General features: G+C 38.9%; 2 protein-coding genes across 3 annotated transcripts; one reads left to right on the top strand and one right to left on the bottom strand.

Annotated features, from left to right (window-relative positions):
- Window positions 1–8: 8 nt before the first annotated feature.
- LOC131795272 (uncharacterized) lies at window positions 9–3,706 on the bottom strand. Of its 2 annotated transcripts, none has more exons than XM_059112839.2 (5): window positions 3,578–3,706; window positions 1,584–1,623; window positions 975–1,125; window positions 721–878; window positions 9–643 (listed from the first exon to the last, which is right to left on the bottom strand). In XM_059112839.2, exons 1-5 carry the CDS (start codon window positions 3,616–3,618, stop codon window positions 497–499), a joined length of 537 nt encoding a protein of 178 aa, XP_058968822.2. In that variant the 5' UTR covers window positions 3,619–3,706; the 3' UTR covers window positions 9–496. The 2 variants fall into 2 exon arrangements, with proteins under 2 accessions (XP_058968822.2, XP_066030350.1); XM_066174253.1 differs by lacking the exon at window positions 3,578–3,706 and adding an exon at window positions 2,643–2,665 and having other exon boundaries at window positions 10–643.
- LOC131795273 (membrane-associated guanylate kinase, WW and PDZ domain-containing protein 1) lies at window positions 2,928–18,922 on the top strand. Its single transcript, XM_059112841.2, has 19 exons — window positions 2,928–3,356; window positions 5,242–5,358; window positions 5,786–6,089; window positions 6,692–6,774; window positions 6,990–7,047; window positions 7,765–7,932; window positions 8,745–9,295; window positions 9,644–9,979; window positions 10,592–10,641; window positions 10,892–11,142; window positions 11,618–11,756; window positions 11,879–12,074; window positions 12,776–13,141; window positions 13,539–13,712; window positions 14,306–14,337; window positions 14,555–14,656; window positions 14,797–15,201; window positions 15,555–15,690; window positions 16,576–18,922. Exons 1-19 carry the CDS (start codon window positions 3,035–3,037, stop codon window positions 16,671–16,673), a joined length of 3,888 nt encoding a protein of 1,295 aa, XP_058968824.2. The 5' UTR covers window positions 2,928–3,034; the 3' UTR covers window positions 16,674–18,922.
- The last annotated feature ends 218 nt before the right edge of the window (window positions 18,923–19,140 follow it).

Below are 19,140 nucleotides of genomic sequence, written 5' to 3'. Positions count from 1 at the left end.
TTATGCAGTACAACACCACTGTTAACTTCCTTATCCTTCCTCAGTCAGTATACATATTTCATTAAAAAAAGACAGATTAATATTCATATTTGTCAAACTGTCACAAGACAATACAATAGTTTATTGACACACTGACTAAACAATGCTCAAGAATGAGTTAATTTTTAATAAATTTATTTTTTCCCAGATACGGAAGTTTTGCTCCAGGTCTTTATGATAAATTTAAATTTTAAAGTATGTTATAGCTGTAACAAATAAGATCTCAACATTTTTCAAGCTCAATTCTGGAATTTTGCACTTAAACACCACTAATATTTTTAAAAAATTGTCAACAATTAAGTTAATAATAAGTTTAAATGCAAACTTGCAAAGTTGACTGTTCAACATGCAGTCATTTATTACCTTCTGTAACAAACGTAATAGCTACCTTATTTAAAACTGTAATTCAACTTAAGAATGTTTGATGTGTTTGATCAAGAGGAAATGCATTTTCCTTTCAACAAAACTTTCCTTTGTGGTCTGTTATTATTTGTCTGTCAGATTTTGATTCACATCCATCGGTGCATAAAGTTGATAAAGGCCTTCTGCTGAAGATACACTCTTGATTTTCTAAATCTGAAAGAAGGTGAATGCCTTGCCCACTCTACAAGAGAAATGATTACATTTAGATGGCAAAATTCTCAATGAATTGATTTGGATCCTGGTGGTGACTGTAAGTACCTTTTTAAGATTTACAGCTGACACCTTTGGTCTGATGGGAGAGAGCTCTGGAAATATGTGCTGTGGCTGCTTCAATGAACTTTCTCTGAAGTATGGTGCTTGACTAGATTTCTTGAAGGTGGTATGACCAATGGTCTCTGAGGTGCGGCCTCTTTTATCTAAAAAATAAAATAAAAACAACAACAATGACAACTTTTGATTAAGGATTTTTAGATTATAAGTTTAGCACCTCTCGGAATTATGTGTGGAATTACCTTTTTTCTGCTTCTTCTTCTCCCTGTGAGCTGCCATGATCACTTCCAGACTAAGGAGATCTTGGCTTGCTCGAGCTGTTGCTTTACTAACCCTCTGGGATATCGCTTTGTTGGTGTTGCTCTTGAGCTGTCGTTTCTTTTCAAAATATTCCTATTGATATAAACTAGGTTTTAAGCTTGTTCAGTAAGAATCCACAGGAAAAAAAAACAAAACAAAACAGAAAAGAAACTCTTAGAAGTATAAATATATTTTGATTTAATCCTGTTACCCCTACAAGTGATTAGCATCTAATTTCTCCAGACAATATCACTCCTGAATCACACACCAAGGTCATGAGAATGAAGGAAATGATCACCAACTAAAAAAAATTTTAATTGTCAAACATTTTCTCCTTGTAAGCACCTTAAGAAATATATGGAGAACAGTATGGAGAATATGCATACTGATGTTAGAGTGTAAAGGATTATGCTTATCAGTAGGGTAAGAAGCCAGAAAAGAACGCCAGTTAGAAGTATAAGCAGATCTTTAATAAATAAAACATTTTGATGCCCAAAAATCCGATTAAATTTTTTTTAATCACATTGCAAACTAAGGTGTTTGAATTTTACCTTTTGCAACTTTGTCTCATGTTTAAGCTTGAGGCGGCTCCTAGAAAAAATGAAAAAAAAATGAGTAACTTGTAGAAAGATAACATTCTTGGAGTTGAAGAAGTAAAGTACAAAATTAATTTCGGTTCGTTCGTTCGTTCGTTTGTTTTCTTAATCATACTACAAGCATCCTCTCTCTCTCCCATGACTCTGACCCTCCAGAAAATTCCAATTGGTTCATTTAAATTTAATTGCCTTTGAGTTAAAAGGCCCGTATTCCTGTAGCTATGTCCTAATTTCGTTTTTGACGGCGACAGCTTTCTGCCACCTAGAAATTTACATTCCTTGGAGAAGAGAGGAGCTTTTGAGATCTTGCACCCTTCGGGTGGGTGTGGACATTTTGTGGACAACATAACTCACTTTGAGTAAACTTATGCTTCATCCACTCACCCAAATGATTTACTATGCGACAGGTTAAATGATCCGGAAAAACCACGAAATTCAGCCGAGATAAATTTTTCAATTCTCTTGTGCCATTGCCATCTAACAAAATTTTGATATCCTTTAATTTTGACAACGATCCAAACTTTTGGAGATATAAGATAAAAGTATCGCAAACTCATCCGCTTAGCAAACACAAATAAGCTTATCTCATACCGGATTATCAACTATGATAAGCTTCACTTTGTAATCCGCCCTCTCTGAATCGATTATATTTGCAAGTTGATAATAAATGAGACATTAAACGTAATTAACCGCGCAGGCCCCCAACGGAACTAATTTAAAGAACAGAAGACCAATAGCTCCTCTAACACAAACCGCTAAACAATCAAATAATTCTCTAAAAAAGACGTATTGTTTCAACAAAATTGGCGTTTCACACATTCCAGACTAAAAGGAGAACGTGCAAGCGTTTCGCGCCAGTGACGAAAAAAAATTGATTTTTTAACAAGAGTTTAGGACTAATTCTGCGAATATTTTAGTTTAACTGAGTAATTTTTTTGTCTTGATGCCACAAATGGGCAATATTATGGTCACATTTGAGTTGTTTTGTTGTTTTGCTCCTAGAGATAAACTCACCGCGCTCCGCCGACCCAATTCATGTTTTTGTTTAAGAGGTATGTTACAATGGGGAGTAAATGAAGTAGAAACTTTTATTAGCTATTTTACTAGCAAAACATTTTTTCATCGCTATTTTGGTGGACAGAAAAAAAAAAGCTCTTTTCGGGGTTGAGAACTATTTTTTTCTGTTACTTCCTAATGACATGCATGAGAAATATGCAACCCACCGTTACTAGAATGGGAAATATTTACTCGAAAATTTGCATACAGGGAGATCTGAGCATGCGTAATTGACCTGTGATACGTTTAGCGTCGGTGACTCACTGTTTATATATTCTTGCGAATTCAATGCTGGTCGACACTATTTGAAATGTTTTATCCAGTAGATCCACGATCATAATCGTCAAGGAATGTCGAGTCTTCCCAATTTACGCAATTCTTTACCTCGTAAAGGAAAACACTGGTCTTATAACGTCCACGAATGCATTCTTCTGAGGGGACCTAAGACTGGAAATTTCAATCTTCATATTGTAGGAGGTGCAGAGAATGGCGAATTTATCTGTATTGGGGACGTTAAACAAGATAGATTACGGTACAGACGAGGGAAAATTCAACCTGGAGATGTAGTTTTGGAAATCAATGGAACTCCTGTGGCTGGTTATACTCAATTCGATGTGCTACCTTTGATCAAGAGTTCGAAGGAAGCTGCAACTCTTCGCATTGTAAAGCCAGGTTAGAATAAGTGTTTGCGTTAACATTAATCACGATATACCACTTGTATATCTTTCAATGAGCTCACACAACCGATACAGAGCTAATCACGACATTATCAATCTTAACTTATGGATTTTTGCAGTATAAGTTGTCGCGTGTGATGTCGATAATTACATATAATTCGAACAAGCTGTTTAAAATCCTGCAATCGAGTTTAATTGGAATGTTAGATGAAATACCTCCGTAATGGCATCAGAAACGCATGCCTGCGGAATCTCATGAATTTCCCTGTATCTGATCCGCACGAACCCAAAAAAATGCAATCCAAACTTTCAATGAACCATGCTGTTATTTTTATTGAGACGGGAACTGTGATCGGATTTGCCTCTGTTTGGAAACTAATACTTATAGCTGTCAATGTTTCGTAAGGGAAGCTTTATTATTGATGATGATATTACAGATTGATGTGTCACCAATATTATGTGGGTCATTGAACATAATTTTCAATTGAAGGATTAAACATGAATGTTGCGTTCCTGTGGCTTGGGCAATCGTGGCTTTTTCCTTGTGGTATTCCCTTAAAATTAGACTCTGACTTACACATCAAACTGAAATTAAGACTTTTGAGGCAACGTTATTTTTTCATCAGTAATTGATTTATCGTGATATTATGATATTGCAACCTACACTTATTTAAAGGTTTTTCTAAGGACAACATTCCAAGCCTGCCCACAAATTAAAAAATAATGATGAGCTTATTAAGTCCTTAGTATACAAATAGTTTCATGTTTGAAAGTTCCAAAAGACTTTCTTAGTATGTGAGTTGCATACTATTTTCATGAATCTATCAGAACACTTCATCCACTCAACAATTGATACAATTTGAAGTTCTTAATTTGCCGTAAAGAGGAAAATTAATTCTGTGTTAATGGCAAATTACAGCATTTATATTGAATATTGTGTACTCCTTGTATGACCGTTTTTAGTTTGACATAAAGTTTGAAAAGTTTATTTCACAAATATCCTCTCTTCTTAGGAATAAAAGGGGTAAGTTTCTAAAGAAACCTTAGTGTTGTATCAGTGAGGGATTATAACAGGAAATTTTCTTTTATCAACCAAGTTAGTGATGTAAATTAGCCATCATAAAGAGTTTCAAAGCTGACATTTTTTTATCATTTGCTCTGATAAGGGCTAATGCTTTAAACATCAGCTTAAAAAGTCTTTGTGGTGGTGAAGTTACATTATCGACTCAGTTGATAAACCAAATTATTTATTCCTATTTGCTATATTCCGATATACTCAGTTGAGTCAATGCTGCAAGCTATCTGCGTAGTTTTGTAGAGGGTGAGAATAATTGGAATCTTGATAATCCCAGACTGTTTATGATTGTGTCACTAATTATTTTATAATTGCATTTACACTGATTCTGCTCTTTGTCAAGTTCCATGTGAGATGCAAACTTAGAGAGTATGTATATGAAGTTGGGAATAACAAAAGAAGGCTAGTTTTTTTATCCTAACATCAGAATGCAAATTCTCTGTACAAATCTTCAAACAATCTGTATCAATGGTTCTTACAAGAAGTTGTTTAACAATAAAGAGCTTCTTGAGTTTGCGATCATTTCCTTTATTCTCATGGGAGAAATTAGATGCTTATCACTCTAAGGGATTAATAGGTTAATAAGCTGCATGGGGTAGAACTGCTGGGAGAATACATCAAGTAATAAATTTGCAAGTAGGCTACTGGAACAATTATCTTCAACATGACAAAAAATGAAAATATTATTTAAAAAAAAAACATTCAGCCCCCAGGAATGCCATAATCACAAGCCAAAGGGGAGTAATTTCAAATTTTCTATGCAGAGTTTTATTAAACTTTCCATTATTCATTTATTTTGTTACAGGAGAACAAATTTCAAGAGACTTGCAGAAATATCTTTCAACCAGATTTGACAAAGTTTCAGTGGATAGTGACTTGCAGCAAACCATCAGAGAAAATCTTTACAACAGGACAGTACCATGTAAGTTTTACCTCAGTTCTCAAATTTTCACGCGATTGTCAAGTCTTTGAACTCTAAAGTTATGGTGCTTTTTTTTTGTTTGCAACTCTTTGAATATTTCTTTTGCATTGTGTAGGGAAGGATGTCCATTGCTTGTATAAAAAGTTTACTGTCAAAATACCAACTGTGTAAAATTTTCCGACTCCGCCTAAATCAGTCAAAAAGCATTTTATCAAATGACTGTTGCTCTTCATTTTTCTGTCTTTAATCTTTAAGCTTAGAACTTGCAGGTCATACGCCTCTTTCTAGTCTTGCTTGTGTCACCATGTACAACTCTCATACAGGAATTTTGTATGATGTTTATTCAATAAAGGCTCTTGTAGGGCTATACTGGTTTTATAATAATATTTGTTATGAAATTTGACCTTAAATTCTTCTTACTGGACAGGTACAACACGATCCCCAAGAAATGGTGAAATACCAGGAGTTGATTATGTGTTTCTCTCCTTGGAGGAGTTTGCAAGGTTAGAACGAAGTGGCAGCCTTCTTGAAAGTGGAATTTATGAAGGGAACCACTATGGCACACCAAAACCACCAAGGGAACCTCTGCCAGCTGATAACATGATCTTTGTGCCGGCTAAGGGGAAGGCAACAGAAGACAAGGGGAGACCAAGAACAGCAGATAATCTCGGACCACTGCCACCAAACTGGGAAGTTGCATACACTGAGGATAACGTCAAGTATTTTATAGAGTTAGTATTGCTTAAGTGTTCAGCTATACCTGTATGGTTTACAGATCAGACTGATTGTTAAGTTTTAACTCCCATGAGTGACAACTTGACTTGGTGTGAAAAGGGTCTGGGACTGAAGGCATCAAAACTATCTGAATGATAAAAATTATCTGCAGATACAGCTGAATTAAGTTCAAAGCAGAAATTTCTATCAAAGCTGGTTACCAGCAGTCTTCTGCTACCCATTAAACCTCTTATGGCTGTCTGTTTAGCTAAGGAGCAGGCTCACTTGTTTGGGTCTCACTAACATAAGTTGCAGCAATAGCATTCTGACTGCTCAGGGTTGACAGACAAACTACATACTTGTTAATAAAAGAATTATTATAAGCAGCTGTCTTTTTTATCCTTAGAACACTGAAAATTATATTTCAAGCTTCTAGATTTCAATTTTTTTTGGAAGGAGCCTCTCCCTCCCCCTTTCTTTCTTTCTCCCCTCCCCCCCCCCCCTGGACAAAGGTTACTTGTGGTCCCTTCTCTGGGCACAGCTGCTTATGCTAAAAAGTTATTGAAATCCCTGTTATAGTGAAGAGAAAGACTAAAGATCTTATTATTTACTATTTCAGTCATAGGACTGGCACCACTCAATGGGTTGACCCAAGAATGGCACAGGTGAAGAAAGCCACAGTTGATGATTGTGACGAGGATGGTACGTTATCAGTATTTTTGGGAATGTAGTTTGTTTCCTGTTTTTTGGGAGGTGGGTTTATCATGTTCCTGAGAGCACCATTGTTTTTCCATTAAGCTTCCTTTGAATATTAGGAAGAAAACTTCTGATCAATGGATAATAGCTTTAAGATGCATGATATTTGTACTGTTGACTGCAAACAGCTTTGCATGTAAATAGTTTGTTTTTCCTTTCAGAACTGCCCTATGGCTGGGAAAGAGTAGATGATCCCAAATATGGAACATATTACATAGAGTAAGTGTGTGATTCCTGCCGTAAAATATAAAATAACCCATTACTCCCAGGAAAGAGGTGGCTTATTGGTGAACATGCTGAATTCCAGGCTGAGAGGTCTGAGTTCAAGAAGTAGTTGTGTCTTTGTGTTGTGAGAGATCTTTTCTGCAACAAGGAGTATAGATTGGGAACAAATGAGCTGATGAAATGCTAGGGGGTACCTTGGGTAGGGGGTACCTTGGGACTGCCCCCCCTCCCCCCCCCCCAGTGGGAGTGGTAACACTTTATGTGAAGGAAACTGGGCAAGGCTGGTAGGGTTGCTGCTAGGCTTAAGGCAAACGTTACCTTTTTCTTCACTCCCAGGAGTGATCAAAATGTCATTTCTGCACACAATATCAATTCATTGTCAGGAAAGGAACATTGACTAGACTATTTCATTTACACTACATTCTCAAAGGTAAAATTTGTTGCAAAGAAATGTAAAAAAAAATGGAAAAGAGAATTGCTCTTGAGATCTCAAGGGTGAACAGCTTAAATGGTTTCTTTATGTAAAGTATGGTTTGTACACACCTTCATTGAAGATTAATAAGAGGTTAGACTTTCTAGTGACAAGTTTGTGACAAGACGAAAAAACGTCTTTCTCTTCCCCACAGATTCTTTTGTAATTTAGAAATACTGTATTTCAAAGGTGGCAAGCAAACATTTAATAATATAGTAGTTATTTCGTATCCTTTACAGTCATGTCAACAGAAAGACTCAGTTTGAGAACCCAGTGCATGCACGCAGACGACAGAGTCAGTCAAGCAGTGTGTCATACTCCACTGCACCTCCTCCACATGAGGGACCCCCATCCTTCCAGTCTGCAGCAGCTTTGGCTAAAGCACAAGAAGCTGAGGCCCACTCAAGGTCTGTTCACCCTTCACAACCTAACATTAGTATGCATATTCTCTATACTGTTCTTTATACATTTCCCAAGATGTAGACAAAGAGAATTTGTTTACCAGTCAAGAGCGTTTTTATTTGGTGATCATTTCTTTTATTCTTGTGACCTTAATGTGAGATTTCGCAGCAATACTGTAAAGAGAATTAAGATGCTAATCACTTGTAGGGGTAAAAGGGGTCAATGAATTAACAAATCTCTTTGTTTTTTTTTTGGAATGTTAACCTTTCAATTCTAGGAGTGAGTACCAAAACACCTTCAGGCAGAGAGGTATTGGGAATGAATACAAACATAAACAAGGGGATATTGTTTAGTTTAACACCTGAAATTATAAGAAATGAATGGCAGAAATTGCAGAGAATTTATATTTGCAAATCAGGAAAGAGACGTTTTCAGGGGCTTTATCATGGATGGTCCATCCCCAAAATTTGAATCCGAATTTTTCAATCTCTGCCATTCTTGCGTATTGGTCACTTTAATGACAATGGACTCTCCAACACCACTGGTGAATTCGCCTACACCACTGGCCAACTTGCTGACAACTTCGGTGAATTTGCTATGAAAACACCAAGTTTTGCTACACAAGTTGTTACCAAAGAGTGAAGACGACTGTCACCGAGTTGACTCATGGTGTCACCGAGTTGACTTATGGTGTCACCGAGTTGACTTATGGTGTCACCGAGTCGACTTGTCGGTGAAGTGACTGGGTACCGCCATCATTAATGTTCCTTACCATCTTTTCACACTGAACTTTCTTAATACTTTGATTTCCCATCAGATGGCCAGATGTTGAGTTTTCTCAGCCGCCTCCGCCAGCATACACAGACGATGGCACCAACCAGCAGTTGCGATCCCACCCCTCTTCTGTGGACGGAAGACAGCTGCAAGGTCAGGTCATAGTAACAGAATTGATCAAAGGAATGCGTGGGTTCGGCTTCACCATCGTGGGTGGGGACCAAGTTGGGGAACTCCTACAGATCAAGAGCATCGTCCCAGACGGTGCCGCGGCAAAGGATGGTCTGCTAAGAATGGGTGATGCTCTGAAAAGGGTCAATGGCATGTCTGTGTTGACTCGAAGTCATCAAGATGTTGTCAGCATGTTTCAAGCCATGCCCATCGGGGAGAGTGTCGAGTTGGAGGTGGTGCGTGGCTATCCTTTGCCCTTTGATCCGGATGACCCCAATGTGGAGACAATTGGATCCTACACAGTGGTACACGGGACCTCAAATGGGTCAGAGTCACCTCTGCCGCGGTCCTCTGAGGAGAACAGTCCAACGTATCCCCCGCATCCACAAGGACAGGCGTTCAATAAATGGAGTAACTCACAAGGTAAGAATGAACTTATAATGACACTTGAACTGAGTGGGATGAAATTTGAGTCCAGTTCGGTCTGTAATCATACGAGTGGTTAGCAAAATCAGACGATCGTGAAGCGGGAGTCCGATTTTTAAATAACGATCATGATTGTAGGCGGAATTCGGCGACACAATGTCCTGTTACCAGGCAATCAAAACTATGACAAAATTTGAGGAACAAAGGAGCCATCGGTTAAACGTTTTCATGAAAAACAACACTCAACTCAGCGAATTTCTCAAAATGGTGCGCAAAACGCAGCAAAATGAAACTGGAGAAGTAAATATTCGCTTAAATTGTTCACAAAACCCACATTTTTTGCAGAACCGCTGGAATCTCCATTTGCCCCAGGAGGGTACCCTGGATCAAGCTTCCCTCGGACATCCACCAACAACACCCTTCCACGAGGCACCCCTGAGCTTATCACAGTCCCGGTGGTGAAGGGCCCCATGGGATTTGGGTTCACTATCGCTGACAGCCCGTATGGTCAGAAGGTGAAGCAAATTTTGGATGCGCCCAGATGTGTTGGGCTTCAAGAAGGCGACATTTTGGTGGAGATTAACGGGCGATTGATCCGTAACTGTACTCACAATCAAGCGGTTAATATTCTGAAGGAGTGTCCCAAGGGACAGGAGGCATTTATCGTGGTTCAAAGAGGAGGTATGTTGTTAAAGGAGCTGTTACTAAGTTCTTGTATGTTCAAAGGCTGGATATGATTATTTCAATCCACCAAATGGAACAATTTTTAGTGCAGGGAATCTGTGATTGCAAGTTTTGCTTTACGGCTTCTTGTGAAATATTCCCAAGCACTGACAGTTAACGACTATTCACCAAAATAGAGGTGGCCAGTGAAGCGCACAGCGCGAAGCGGCGAGGTAAATATCCATCGCTAGTCACCGACACTGAGATGAATTGTAGTTTTAGTATATACTGAAGTAAAAGGATAAGACAACGCAAAAAGACGATTTTAACTCATCTATCCCTGCCACGATTACTAAATTTTCAGATGCAAATCCTGCGCGCAAATGCTGGGAGGTGAGTATGAAAGGATTTTGGGAGTTTGAGTAGCCAATCAGAGCGCGCCTTCAACGCAATCCACTGTTATAATATGTACTAGATGTTGTTCTTAAGTTTTTTTTTTTTCACGTATATTTTACTCGAGTTATCTTAAACTCTCGGTGTCTTGAAGCACTTTTGCTGGTCCTACAAGGTTAGAGATTTTGGAACTCACGGACTGGTTTAAATATATTTATTTTTCTTTTTGATTCACAGGGATTCCAACACCACTTCGAAACAGCCCTTCATTTGGAAGAAGAGAAAAGGTAATTGATATTTTAAATCTCCTAACGTCAGTGTTTGATACACTGATGTGGAGAAAATGATTAGGAAGAAGGAAAGTGTGCGCATGGAGCAGCAAATTCTCTATACTAGCCAGTAAGGGTGTGTCTGGTTATCAATTGAAAAACTAACTTTACGATTTTACGATCTTAGGAGTTAAAAGGTATTAGTGGGGTTTCTACAGAGCGAGCTTTGGCCGCACGTATCTGAGGAATTACCCTCTTTCTTTTTAAGGAGCAGGAAGTTATCGCACCAAGAGTTGCTCGTCCAAAATCCACTCCTGTTATGGGCTCAAATCATGTCGGTCAGTCTCTAGTGGAACATGGAAGCACTGGAAACCTAGCAACTGCCGGAGAGAGCACTAGGAATCAGGAGACTGGGTACGAGAACAGAATGCTTGGACAGCCATCTTTGGACAAACGTTCTGAGGCTCTGTTTAATTCATATCCATCACTCAAGAAGGCTGTCGCTAATGCTGCGAGAAGGTAAACTCGTGAATCGTGTATCGCTGTGTTTAAAGCAATGGAATATCTAACGTGATCCAGCTTTTATTGGTTTTGCTTCACTTCGCTATTTGATTGGTCAAGAAAACTCGCGCCATAATTTCAACCAATCAGATGCAAAATCTAAAACCAATCGCGACGTGGTCACTCGCGTTGTCCCGCGCTTCAAGCAGGTTGCAGGTTTTGACTTTGAGTTCTCATTGGTTAATGATGATGTCAAACGTTATTCTGATTGGTAGCTGTGACTGTTTAGGTTTTGGATTTTCGACACTCAATTAAAAACTTCCGGTGTGGAAAAATATTTGAGATTGTAATGGAAGAATTAAAATAATGATTTTAGATTAAACTTATCGTGACTTAATGATTGATGTGAAATTATATTTATCGAAACAGATATTCAATCGTGCAAGGTTTTGAACCAAGAAGTGCCTTTAATCTTGTCTCAACTAATTTTCAGGTCAATGGAAAACTTGACTGCTCCAGAAACACTGCCTCCCCCGGAAAGCCCTGACTCAATCAGTTTCACAGTGCACCTTCAAAGGGGGGAGATGGGGTTTGGTTTTCGTATCATTGGGGGTCAGGAGGAAGGCACACAGGTAATGAAAAGAACCAACAGTTACAGTTTTGAGAACGTGTTTGGCACTTTTTCTCGATTTGTTTGTTCATCAGTAAATTGTAACATTTTCGTGGTAAATGGGATTGTCTTCGTCATTATTAGGTGGCAATAGGTACGATCGTCCGGGGGGGACCTGCCGACTTGGACGGTCACCTTCAGCGAGGAGATGAGATTCATAATGTTGACGGTATAAACGTGATTGGTGCCACGCATCGCCGTGTGATCACACTTATGGGTAACGCTGCGCTGGCTAAGGAGGTCAAGCTTGGTATCTATAGAAACCCGAACAAATCAGGACGTAAGTAAAAACATGATTTATTTTGGGTGCGATAGAGGGTGATTTCGTGTAGACGAAAGTCATCGAATGACTTTCTTCCTCGAAGAAAAATAGAAAAGTTAAGACATTCTACCTTGCGTTCTTCTGAACCTCCCTTGAAAAAATATTGTGTTCCTCTGTTTTCTGAAATAAAAACGGATGCGAAAATTAAACAAAAAAAGATAATAACAAGACAGAGCATTAAGTTTTGATGATCTCTTTAGTGAAAGGGAACATGGCGTCTTTTTTTTTTTCTCTTGGAATGCTTCCTCGTGATGATCAAGCAATGGCTGGCATAGTCGCTCTAAAATTCTGCAACCTCAAAATTGCATTCTGCACCAGCCTGTTAGGTCCTTCGCTAAGGTTCCCCCTGATGGTCAAGAAACCACGAGCTTATTATAAAAGATCTCTCTACAGATAGGAAGTAATAGTAACCTTCAGTATGTAGCTGATCCGTGCGTAGTCTTTCTCGTCATAGCTTTTGTTCTCGCTAAAGTTTCTGTCATAAATTCTATCTGTTTTGTTATTTATGGCGGGGCGCATGCAATCTAGTTATGGATGACTAGTAAAAGCTTAAATTTCCTAAAAGCTGGTTTTCATTCTATCCGTGAAAATCTACACGCCGTATTACCCTCCTCCGACCCAACGTCGTTATTTTTTTCATGTGCTCATTTTTACCCAAGGGGCTACTCCCACGGGTGCCATGCGGCGTTCCCGTTCAGCATCAACGGAACTCTCCGAAGCCGCTCTTGGGGGAATCAAGGCAAGAGAGGGGTCAAAGTCAACCGGGAATCTCAACCACTACGGGAGGAACCACTACCACGACCCGGACGAGACTTCTTCCCTTCGGAGCTATCACTCTACCCCTGGGGAAAGTTTGACTTCTGGTGGGTTACCACCTCAAAGGAACAGGCGCGTAAGTGAGAGTGACGCAAGAGCTGAGCCCCAGGGTCCCACGTCTTACCGCGACGTCATGCTGGAACGAGAGGAAAATGAGAGCTTTGGGTTCGTGATATTTTCTTCTGTTCACAAAAGCGGATCAACAATAGGTGAGTGATAAATTTTAGTTGTTCAAAAGTCAAATAGGGTACTTTAGTTTCATTAACTGAGCTGATAACGTGAATTAGTTGATATCTTGACAAACATCCTGCGCACTTCCAGGATCAGCGGTTTCAAAAGCGTGGAATAGGGAGATAGAGTAAGGAAGATAGAGTAAAATAGGTTGTGTTTGTTATCGTGGTAAATAACCCTTTTAAAGTATGATCGCTTGTCTTACGATGTGGTCACTGCTTATGAGGATCATGTCGAATAAGGAATATGTTAAATTTTAGGCTGATTCGTCAAATGATGAAGATTTAAAACAGTTGTGACTAGTCACGAGTCCCCTTTTTTCTCTCGTGATTTCATTCCCAGACCCCTTGTTACATGCTCCCTCTCTGTTCTCAGGTCGTATCATTCAAGGCAGTCCTGCCGATCGTTGTCGTCAGCTTCACGTGGGTGATCGTCTGGTAGCAGTCAATGACGTCAGTATCGTCGGTCAGCATCACGGTGATATTGTAGAAACTATTAAACAATCTGGAAGAACTGTCACTCTTAGGATAGCCCAGCAACGGCCTTTGGGTACGTTATAGTATATGCACTTAATCCTTTTCATCCCAACATCAGTATGCATATTCTCCATACTGTTCTCTATAAATTTCCTAGGGTACTGAGAGGGAGAATTCGTTTAACAATCGAGGTTTCTGTCATTGGTGATCATATCCTTTATTCTCATGACCTTAATGTGTGATTCAGGGGTGAAATTGTAAGGAGAAGTTAGATGCCAGTCACTCTCAGAGATAGCCCTCGACGGCAACGGGAACGTGACGAAACAGACGTTTTAATGAGCAGACAATTTCACACGTGCATTTGAAAAACGTTGTAGTTACAAAGTCGTCCTATGCTAGATAACTTCTTTAAATCGCTAAATGTTTCGTCAAAGCAGGAGCTAAGAAACCCCGACGGCAATTCATTCTCGTTGCTATTTGAAATTCCGTGCTACAGCCAAATTTTCCGCTAAAGAACAGATCTGATCTGGTTGGAGGAGATAAAATTATCGAGCTGCCTATGCAATTTGTGATGGATGTTTTCCGAGGCGTTGCTGTCGTCACATTTGACATTCTCTTTCATATCTGTCAAAAAAGTTTTGTAATTGTATTTTTCATTTCACGCAGATAACACGGACTCTAGAAGATTGTCGCGAATGGTAAGTAGTTCATTTGAGATAGTTTAAGGATACTGCATAAATCTCATTACAAACTTTTTTAAAATTAAGGAAATTTATGGGTTTTTTTAACGGAAAAGTTATTTTTAACGGAAAAGTCACGAAAAGATATGAAGGAGTGAGTGATTGCAGCATAACCCCTGTGTGTCTGACTACAGATAGCGATTACTGATGAGTCATTTAATGCCTTCTTACACAGAGTACCCCGAATATCACCAAAGCAAGCGATGCTTATGACGGCAACAATGACTATAGAAGGGACGCTGACCAGTGGAGCAGAGATCACGCGTACTCAGACCAGGTAGGAAGTAAAGATACGGACCTCTTGTGGTGGTCTTGTTTTGATCGCTGGCCTAATCTTAGCTAAGACATCCAGTTACGATCTACTTTAGTAAAAATGTCACCTGAAAGTTGAATTATCATTTTTTTTTTTGTCGTTAGGTTGTTCCCGATAATCGCTTCCAAAGCCTTCCCAGGACACAGAACCACAATTCACAACCGCCACCAAAAGTCCCTCCCCGGGTGGCTCCAAAACCTTCACGAGAGAAAGTGCTTCGGGTGAAAGAAGAGCAACGGCGTCAAGAAAACAGTGTCTATAATGTGCGAAACGATCCAAGGAGGAGATCGAATCCAGAGATTCAGTACAAACAACCACAGTTTTCTCAGGGTTACACCGGAGGGATAAACGATGAGCGGGGCTATGACCTACAGACCATGGAGGTGGATCTGATTCGGGATTCCCAGGGGTATGGGTTTAGTATCCGAGGGGGAAGAGAGCTGGATTTACCGATATTCGTGCTGCGCATGGCTGAGGGTGGAGCTGCTCAAAGAGATGGCAGGCTCAGGGTAAGTGAAAGCGCAAGAGCAGCATTTTTTAAAAATCATATTTTAGTGAATTTTCATAGCGGCTCAGCTCGTGATTGGAAACGTCATATTTGCTGTCACACGAATTGCAAATAAGTTGAAATGTGTAAGCTTAGTGAGTTGACTCTATAACCCCTAAGAGTGACTAGCATCTAATTTCTCCTTTCAATCTCACACCTGAATCAAACAGTAAGGTCGTGAGAATAAAGGAAATGATCACCAACTAAAGAAGCTCGTGATTGTTAAACAAATTCTCCTTGTCAGCATCTTAGGAAATGTATAGAGAACAGTTTGGAGAATATGTATACTGATGTTAGGGTCACCCATTCTTTTAGGTTGGAGACGAGATATTGGAGATCAATGGAAGAAGTACAGAGAATATTCCACACGCTGATGCTATAAGTTTGATCAAAAGCGGCGGCAACAGAGTTCACTTGTTGATCACCAGAAATAACAAACCGGTTTATATGGGTAAGTAACAAATAATTTCAACGTGGTAAGCCAAGAAAGCTAATAGGCTCCCCTCCACCCTCTCCTCAGTAGGTGCAATAAACTTATCCGCTAGAATAAGTCACAAACCAGTTTCACTTAACGATATCGCTTCGTGTAGATAATGCAAATGTAACCGGTTTAACTTGGCAAGCTATAGGATAGTGTTTCCTTAGTAAGTGTATAGACCAGTTTGCTTAGATAAGTCACAAACTAGTTTTGCGGGGTGATTAAACAACCAACCGGTTTTTACTCGTTAGGCATCATTGGAGCGCTTTTCGATTGAGTTTCGTAAAAGTGAAACCAAGTCAATCACAACGTCCAATTAGAAGAAATAACCAAACTGTCTAACGCGCGGGAAAACGCGGGCGACCAAGTCTTTAGTTTTGCACCTGATTGGTTGAGAAAGTGGCGCGAGTTTTTATGGACCCATCACAGAACGAAGTGAAGAAAAAGCAAAGCAATCCCGAATTACTATCGACTCTATATACAGGATGCGTGAGTTTTGAATATCACTGCATGTCTGGTTTTGTAACGTGTTCATTTAACAATTGGTTCATTGGTTCTTGAGTGCTCTCTAAACTTCCCAAGTGCTTCATATCTCGATGAACGCACACATGACGGATGAACGCACACATGACGTATGAACCAAGTGTTTTATAACATTTTCAACCTGATGGAAATTTTTTTTCTCGAGGGATTTGTTTGCTGACGTCATGAGCGTGCACAATAAGAATATGAAGCACGCTCGCGCAATTGAATTTGATTAGACAAATTTACTAGCTATGTTATAAAGCATGTTTATAACTACTTGACGCACGCAACATCTAATCATCCTCACTTCGTTTGTTTGTTTTTTTTCTGTAGATGGTATCCCTAACGGCGGACACACTATTCTTAAGAGTGGTAGCCTTCCTCGTTCTTCTTGGAAGAGTCAAACATACCATAGCATGTACCAGTCATAAAAAGTCGGAGGAAGTTTTTTCCTATGGTAAATTTTTACTAAAAGCCTGCACGAAGTTGTCATAAAATCGAAACTATTTTCAGAAACCATAAAATTTCTAAATTTTTGTCAATTGAATCTTTTCAGATGTTTTAAAATATTAGGGAATTTATAAACTGAGAGGGAGTTTGAGCCTGTTTGTTAAAGAGTTCACTTTCCACATTTACCCTGTGTATTTATTCCAAACTTTTGTGTACATACATGTAACATTTTGTCATCGAGTTTCGCACGCTCACTGGTCAAAAATGAATTTCACTTCAAGTTTCAAGTCTCAGTTTTCGACTTGTCTACCTTTTCACTCCCGTTAATGACCAGGAAGTAATTTCTCCTTAAAATATCCATACGCTATCAAGTCAGAAGGTAATGAGAGTAAAGAAAAACATCAACTAGAAGATATTCGACTAAATTGCAAATTCTCAAAACTAACATTTTAATAATTGTATAGCTGACAGTAAGGAGAATTATTGTTCAGATCTAGGGAGTGCAACGGAAAGACGAATTTATTTTGCGGCGTCTGTTGTATTTGTAGCTAGCCCGAGAATCTTCCTAATGCATATGAAAGTTGCGCGTGATAATCTTTAGTTGTGCAAACTCCGCGTCCACGATCACATTATCTCAATAGTTGTATAAAATTAATTGTGGTATAGGTATGATTTTACAGTCCACTTAGCCTTTACATGTGGCCATCATTGATTGAAACTAGCTCACAGCTCTTTTCTTATATCATCACCAATCTTCCTCCTCCTGTAAAATCTGCTTCTCCCCTCCACACATCCCCTGGAATAGACATTTTCCTGTCCAATTTTTTAACCAGAGTTCAATGTCCCCAACGCATTTCAGTACTATTTCATAAATGTAATAATAATATTATTTCGTGAATTCTTTGAGCAGACAGACGGAGTGTAATTTATAAACTTTGAAGTCCATACTCAAAAATGGAGAGAGCATAGCTTATTAGTTTTTCTTTTTAATTTTGTAAATTAGCTGTGCATGACACGAAGAACCAGTCGAGCCTGCGACACCGAGGTTCGTCGCTGACTTTGGTACATGCGTAGTCCAAAATTTACTCGTAAGGCTTCTTAGTTCTGTGCCCTGCAACTGCCATTGCAATTTCTAGAATACAAGTTAGGCCTCTTTTAGAAGCGTAGTAAAACGTTTCCACGAATTTCCTGTTTTAAGCAATTTTTTTCTAACGTCATAAACGATATAAGTTGATGTTATAGTTGTTACGTGTGAGGAATTACATTGAAAACAGCTTTAAGATTTTATTCAAGCTTGTATTAAGGTTAGGCCTGAGCTCAATCAGAAGCTACATTGCAGTAGCCACGCTAATTTTTTTTGACATGTATAAATAGTAACGTAGCGATTTTTAAAATAGTTTAACTACTGAGAGCACCTAGAGTGAACTAGGTGTAAATTATGACGTAATTGACAGTTTGGCCAATGAGAATTGGGCGTAAATTGTGACGTAATTAACAGATTGGCCAATCAGAACGCCCTTTTTATGTTTTCTATTTAATTGTGATTGTATTAATCGTGCTTGGGTTTGATTTGCTGTATAGTTTTAGTCCTTTACACGTTAACAACATTCTTTTATTCTCTTGACCCAAATGTTTAATTCAGGGGTGATACTGTGTCGAGAAATTAGATACTGGTTACTCTTAGGATTTAAAGGATGAAAGACAGTCTGTGAGGTGCTTCGGGGTAAATTTTTATTGGTTATCTTCAACAATTCATCATAGGTACTATGATTTGAGGGAATTTAATAAACACTCTTTGTTATTCAAAAGGTCTGTGGAGAAGGTTGGTAAATAGCTCGGAGTAGTTTACAGCCTGTTCATTAGTATCGCTTGCGTATTGTGAGTGTGCGAATAAATTCCTTACAACAGGAGTGTATTTTTAAGCAATTGAATAGAATATAAATTGATTGATGTATTTTAGACGATATTTTTAGTGGACCGATCGTAAGATTCTCTCATCAGTTGTGATGCTGTGCTCACACGGTAACATAAAATGCTGAATTTTATGCTGTTAATGAGATGTTTTATACTTTTATCAAAGTTTGATGGTTGTGCTATAATTCAAGTGTTTACACGTGTTGTGTAAATTGTAAAGTTAAATATCCTCGTCAGCGAAAGCTCTGCATCTCCTGATAAACATTTGTACATGATGTAATTGATGAAAATAAAATAAAGTGATTGTCAACTCTCATTTGGCAACTAAACGTTTTAACATGTGAAATCCCGTGATCGAAAAGGGAATTTTACCAATAGATCACTAAAAATGTCTTTGTTTGTCAGCACTGAAAATTTGGCGCTCTCAGGAAAGTATGAGATTTCAGCAACGCGACTGCAAGGGGTCTGGAACAATTAATTATTAGCCCCAGATCCCCGGTAAACCTCTCCCCGACACGGCTCAAATCTTTGCCC

The sequence above is a fragment of the Pocillopora verrucosa genome, chromosome 11 (genome assembly GCF_036669915.1).
Source record: "Pocillopora verrucosa isolate sample1 chromosome 11, ASM3666991v2, whole genome shotgun sequence".
Lineage (NCBI taxonomy): Eukaryota > Metazoa > Cnidaria > Anthozoa > Scleractinia > Pocilloporidae > Pocillopora > Pocillopora verrucosa.
This window is presented reverse-complemented; position numbering and strand designations above follow the sequence as displayed.

Coding starts and splice junctions, on each gene's coding strand:
- LOC131795273 (XM_059112841.2), top strand. CDS start 3,035: ATGTCGAGTCTTCCCAATTTACGCAATTCTTTACCTCGTAAAGGAAAA. Junction 10,642..10,891: donor CATTTGGAAGAAGAGAAAAG/GTAATTGATATT, acceptor TTTCTTTTTAAG/GAGCAGGAAGTTATCGCACC. Junction 14,338..14,554: donor CTAGAAGATTGTCGCGAATG/GTAAGTAGTTCA, acceptor CTTCTTACACAG/AGTACCCCGAATATCACCAA.
- LOC131795272 (XM_059112839.2), bottom strand. CDS start 3,618: ATGAGATTCCGCAGGCATGCGTTTCTGATGCCATTACGGAG. Junction 1,624..3,577: donor TTTCTGATGCCATTACGGAG/GTATTTCATCTA, acceptor CATTTTTTCTAG/GAGCCGCCTCAAGCTTAAAC. Junction 1,126..1,583: donor ATGAGACAAAGTTGCAAAAG/GTAAAATTCAAA, acceptor TTATATCAATAG/GAATATTTTGAAAAGAAACG.